The 5,182-nt window shown below is 34.3% G+C and overlaps 1 protein-coding gene across 4 annotated transcripts; it reads right to left on the bottom strand.

Annotated features, from left to right (window-relative positions):
* Nucleotides 1-222: 222 nt before the first annotated feature.
* Nucleotides 223-4,742, bottom strand: LOC100804644 (protein WVD2-like 4). Of its 4 annotated transcripts, XM_014768335.3 has the most exons (10): nt 3,771-4,291; nt 3,370-3,414; nt 2,553-2,748; nt 2,091-2,438; nt 1,934-1,989; nt 1,670-1,747; nt 1,443-1,521; nt 1,290-1,361; nt 1,066-1,173; nt 223-852 (listed from the first exon to the last, which is right to left on the bottom strand). In XM_014768335.3, the coding sequence occupies exons 3-10, from the start codon at nt 2,742-2,744 to the stop codon at nt 439-441; spliced, it is 1,347 nt and encodes a 448-aa protein (XP_014623821.1). In that variant the 5' UTR covers nt 2,745-2,748; nt 3,370-3,414; nt 3,771-4,291; the 3' UTR covers nt 223-438. The 4 variants fall into 4 exon arrangements, with proteins under 4 accessions (XP_014623821.1, XP_014623823.1, XP_003519103.1 ...); XM_014768337.3 differs by lacking the exons at nt 3,370-3,414; nt 3,771-4,291 and adding an exon at nt 4,428-4,742; XM_003519055.5 differs by lacking the exon at nt 3,370-3,414 and having other exon boundaries at nt 3,771-4,287.
* Between the last annotated feature and the right edge of the window lie 440 nt (nt 4,743-5,182).

The raw sequence follows: 5,182 nt of genomic DNA on the forward strand, positions 1-5,182 counted from the left end.
AATGTTGAAGTTTTTTTTTTTCTTTCTTTCATCTTTCTAACAACTAACATTTGTAGATCAAAAACAAAAAGTTTCATTTATGTGATGGATGCGGGTTATCTTTACAATTAACTTGGAAGAGAACCTTTCTTGCATGCTTTGCTTCATAGGAAGCAATCAAGCAACGAAGAGAAATGGTCTTGTAGTCAAGTGTTTATTTAATTAGAGGGAAAAACACATGAATTGTTTGGTAAATAATGAATTAACAAAATATTCGTTACAAACAGAAACACTTCAATATAACAACAAGCAACCTATCTTTAAATGCAATACAAGATTTATAATGAACATGAAGCAACCTCTATATTCACAACAATAATGAAATAACTCGTAACATGGAGTCCTATGTTTATATAAATACTCTCCGGCTATATATGAATCTACACTCCAACAGCAACCTCATGATACAATCTCGGGTGTGGATGAGTTCAAGACCAGTGCACCATTCTGATCATGATCATTTTTGGATTCTTGCTCCATGTCATTTTGGTATTCAGAATTGTTAACTGATGGATCATGGCATTCTTCATTGTTTCCTGTGCCAGCTTTTGCATCTTGGTCGACTTTAGTAGGCTTCACAGAATCCTTTTCAGTTTTTCTGATTGCACTTTCCTGAGACTGCAGCTTGGCTTGAGATTTTCTGATTGGTTTCTTTGGAATCACTTCTTTATTACTACCCTTTGCCTTTGCCTTGGTTGAATCATTCTGTTGTTGCTTTCCATGTGGACTAGAAGAAGATTTATCTTCTGAATTGTTCACAGCAGATCCTTTGTGCCTTCCAAGCTTTGGAGATTTTGGGCGCGTTATAGGTATCTAATGGTAGATAAAATACATTAGAAGAGTGAAAATGAAAAGGGCATGTCCCATGTTTATATACCGAAGAAGAAACTCTGCTAAGAAACACTTCCATAACAAGGACCAGATTTTGTATTACCATGAAAATGAGCTTCTATTGCCATAAGAAATTTCGAAAAAACAAATTTAGAAGTCATTAACAGCTGTGTGAGCATGTGATGGATAAGTTACCTTCTTCAATTCAACTTTTGGAGGAGGTTCCTTGTAGAAACTTGGCATTGGAGTGGCTTTGAAAGTCATGGTCTTCCTCAATTGCTTGATCTCAGCCTCCTGGTTTTCCTGCCAGAAAATCAGGAGAAAAAAATGGGAAAAAAATAAAGTGATAACCTGGCAATGAGAACTCAAATCCCATGGAACAGAAACTATTGAATTCATTTAGTTGTTTGTTTTGACACCTTTGATTTCTCTTGCTGGTTAGTTTTCTCTGCTTCCTTTTCCTGAATTTTCTCTTCTAACTTTGAGAAGAACTGAGGGAAAAGGAGAAAATAGGATTAACAGCTGGCACATTCAATACTAAAATCAATAGGCTGCAAGGTTTCAACAACTACCTCCTTCCTCTTTTCTGCTCTTTCTTCCAGTCTGAAGGAAAATCCAGATCCACTGCTCCTCCTACAAGGAGTATGACTTCTGATAACACATAAACAACATTTCATGAACATTTTAGCTAAAGAAAAAGAAGGATGACATTGTCATGGTGCAACATATTAAAATCCTAGTGAGATTGAAAGACAATCAAGGACAAGATGAATGATCTGAGATTTTTAGTAAATCATACGAAGTTGTAGAATGAGCATCATCTTCCTCTTTATTTGGTTTTTCAATTTTTGCTGGGGTTGAAATCTGATCAACATGTCTGCGATAAAGTCAAAAACTACAAGGTGGTAATCCATTCAGCAAAAGAATACAGATTGTAGAGTAACTTCCTAATGGTATACACTTTTCGTTACAGTTTGAGTACTGAAATATATAGATAGAGGACACCATAACTAAGGCATAACATAAAGAAGGATTTATTAAATCTTGGGTGGTTAGGACTTACAAAGATTCCTCAGATGTAAGGCTCTTGGTAACCGCATTCACTGTAAATATTCCAGACTGGTAGACATAATAGGAGTCATGAACATGGAGACCAAAGACGAATGAATAGAAGTTATCAAGCTAAACAAAGGAACTGAGAAAAAAAAAAGTTTCTGTACCTCAGAGGTTTTAAGGCTAGTGATGGATGTCAAAGAAGTCCTCTGATTAGAATTTCCAGTGTTTGTTTCTGCCTCCTTTGAGTTAACTTCGGAGTTTGTCAGCCTGCTTGAACGGCGAATAGAAGCCTCAGCTTTAGCCCCATTAGCATGCTTAGTTTCTGTCTTCGCGAGAGTGCCATTAGTGCTTTTCTTCACGCCCTCTCCACCAGCTGATTTGGCTGGGAAAGAAAAGCTCTTGGAAAGGTTTGGCCTGTGTGTTTGATATGAAGTTGTGGACTTCAAATTGGGTTTGTCTTTGGTGGCAGATTTGTTGTTCTTTGAAGCAACACCACCTTTGCCAACATGTCCCTAACCACATTTATATGAATTTAGTTATTGTGGAAGATCATGTAATGTGTATTCTAAATGTAAATGATTATTAATAGTTTAATTGAAGACACAATTTTGATACATATAAGGTACCTTGGCAAGTTTTGAGATTTTACTTGCTGCAGATTTGGGCCCTTCAGCTTTTACATCAGTTTCAGATACCTCATTCTTGGTCTGAATTTCAGCATTACAACTGTTTTCAGCTTCTTTGTTTATGTTCTCCTTGGTTGTTTCCCCAATGACATGTTTCTCGTCCTCCATAGCAACTCCATTTTCAGATTCCATTATGCTAACAGAAAATAAAGTTGAGTTTAGAGATGATTTGTTGTACAAGGTTTCTGAATCAAGTAACTAAAGACAATAAACATTAATAGAAAATCCAACATAATATAAAAGGCTTCTAGCCCATGTCTAACTGCAGTTTTCCTGAAACATATATGATTTAAGTGTTTTTATGTCAGATCAGACTCATAACACCAATAAATAGCATGATGTGAATCATTGGGGTGAAAATTCATATGCCATTGGATAGTGAATGATGAAATCCAATAAAGAACTTCCAAATCTCTCTTTTATGTGACATACTCAACTAACTCAATGTACTTTTGCAGCTAAGTGGTTGTACTCTTGAGAATATATAATATGTATATGCTATTGCAATCCAACAAAAGCAAGCTCACTCAAATCATATATTTTACTAAAAAATCCAGATCATGCCTATGCTGTAATTTTGATATTTCTTCATAAGGAAGCCATTCTCTGAAATGAAAGTACTATTAAGGACAGATGTAAAAGATCAAGACTCGAGTGATCAGTGTCCTTCCGTCACCTTGAATTTTCAAGTTCTCAACTTGAATACAAATTCTCTATTAACAGAAATTAGCAATGATTGACACAAATCTAGACTCACATTTATCACCACCCCTTTCTTTACCCCCAGAAATGAATTAGTCTCCTGAAAAAAGATGGATAAACAGAAAGAAAATTAACATTCCATGGTTATTCTCTCTCCACCTCCTTCATTCAAATCCTCATAATCCAATGCTATAGTTTCTCAATAGCAACAAAAACAATAAAGAATGACATCGGATCTTCATCCTCTGCAACACCCTCTTTACAAACTTAGCACATACCCATATAAGATGAGCTTGATTTTTATTGAAAATCCACTCAATCCCACAAAGGGAGCTATGCAGAATCCAAATCAGAATAACAAAAGGACAAAAAATGCATCTTGGAAACAAACACAAATGTGGGAATTCAGAACTTGGAAATACCATAGATGACACATAAAACACACACTACGGGTACCTTGATTTATAAAACTTGGGATTTTGAGTGTGGCCTTGATTGATAAAAAGGACACAAACAAATCCAAAGACTGAATTGTTCTAAAGATTAGTAGAGTAACAAACAAACAAACAGAACACAGTTTCAATATGAATTTTGTGTATGGTGGTGGTTTGGATCAGAAGCACTAGAAGAAGAAGTGGTTTTTTAAGTGTGTATGTGTGAAAGATGAAACTGAAAGATGGAGTTGGTGACACTCAGGTTTTCATTGAAGATATGCAAAGAGAGATTTGTGGAAAGAAAGCTCAAGTGGGACTAGCTTTCAATGAAGTGGAATAGATAGGAACTGCCACAATGACTCTTCTACCACTCCCTCAACATGTAACTGTCACAGGAATCTTCTTAACATTATCATTATTTTCTACATGTTGTATGCTGTTATTTTTTTCTTTTTAGTTTAATTTTTATGCGATGTGGAAAAACTTTGCAATGTTATTAGTAAGACTTTCAATTATTAACAAATCGTTAATGCAAGTGATACTTGTTCCATCCTCTTAATCAGAATATTCAACTAAAGATAATCAATCAGATTTTTCTAATCGTTAACAAATCTAATAAATATTCCACAATGTCATGGTGACACAAAAATATAAATATTACAAAAGTAAATAAACTTACCACACATTTTCTATGCATTTTTGGAAACTATGTGCGTGGTATCGAAGGTTAAAAAAACAACAAGCTTACGTTGTTTTTGTTTTTCTATTGATGATCCCTCTGTTTCTGAGATAAGCGATCATTTGGATTATTGTTGTTTACAAGAAAACAATTGTCTGTATATACTTGTATTCCTGGAGAAATATGCCATTAATGTGTTTAGTTAATTAGTCAAGTATTCATCCGAAAGATTAATTAATCAATCATTGCGTTCATATATGATTATGAATTATTTGTATCTATCCATGTAGCCCAAAAAAGAAATGATTTGTATCAATGCTTGAAACTGACTCCGGGAAGAGGGTGCCACTGCCAGCAAGATTTGTTTTAAAAAAAAATGGGAGAATAAAGGGAAAGAAAAAGGAGGTTGCTAAAGGCTGTTTTTGCATAATAGAAACAAAGAAAAAAAGAAAGAATATCTCATTGGTCTGTTTTTATATTATATTTTGGAGATTTTGGTGATAGACAAAGATGATTGACTAAATAAATTAATGATTAATTAATAGGATGATTTTGGCTTCTTAGGAGTAGTGGAGACTGGAGAGAGATTTCTCTTCCTCTCTCTGTGTATGTGATGAATTATTTTTTACTAAACTATATCATATTTAATCTAATATATGAAAACTAGTATTTTAAATAACAGTGACGGCCAAAGTTTCAATTTTATCATAATCTTTGATGTTGTAAGAAACTATATATAAATACAGCCCACGCAA

The sequence above is a fragment of the Glycine max genome, chromosome 2 (genome assembly GCF_000004515.6).
Source record: "Glycine max cultivar Williams 82 chromosome 2, Glycine_max_v4.0, whole genome shotgun sequence".
NCBI classification, from domain to species: Eukaryota; Viridiplantae; Streptophyta; class Magnoliopsida; order Fabales; family Fabaceae; genus Glycine; species Glycine max.

Bases quoted from the DNA above. Each gene is read 5' to 3' on its own strand.
- LOC100804644 (XM_014768337.3), bottom strand. From the start codon at position 2,744: ATGGAATCTGAAAATGGAGTTGCTATGGAGGACGAGAAACATGTCATT. The intron at 2,439-2,552 runs GTACCTTATATG...AAATGTGGTTAG, and splicing joins AAATCTCAAAACTTGCCAAG to GGACATGTTGGCAAAGGTGG. The intron at 1,362-1,442 runs GTAGTTGTTGAA...CTTTTCCCTCAG, and splicing joins GAGCAGAAAAGAGGAAGGAG to TTCTTCTCAAAGTTAGAAGA.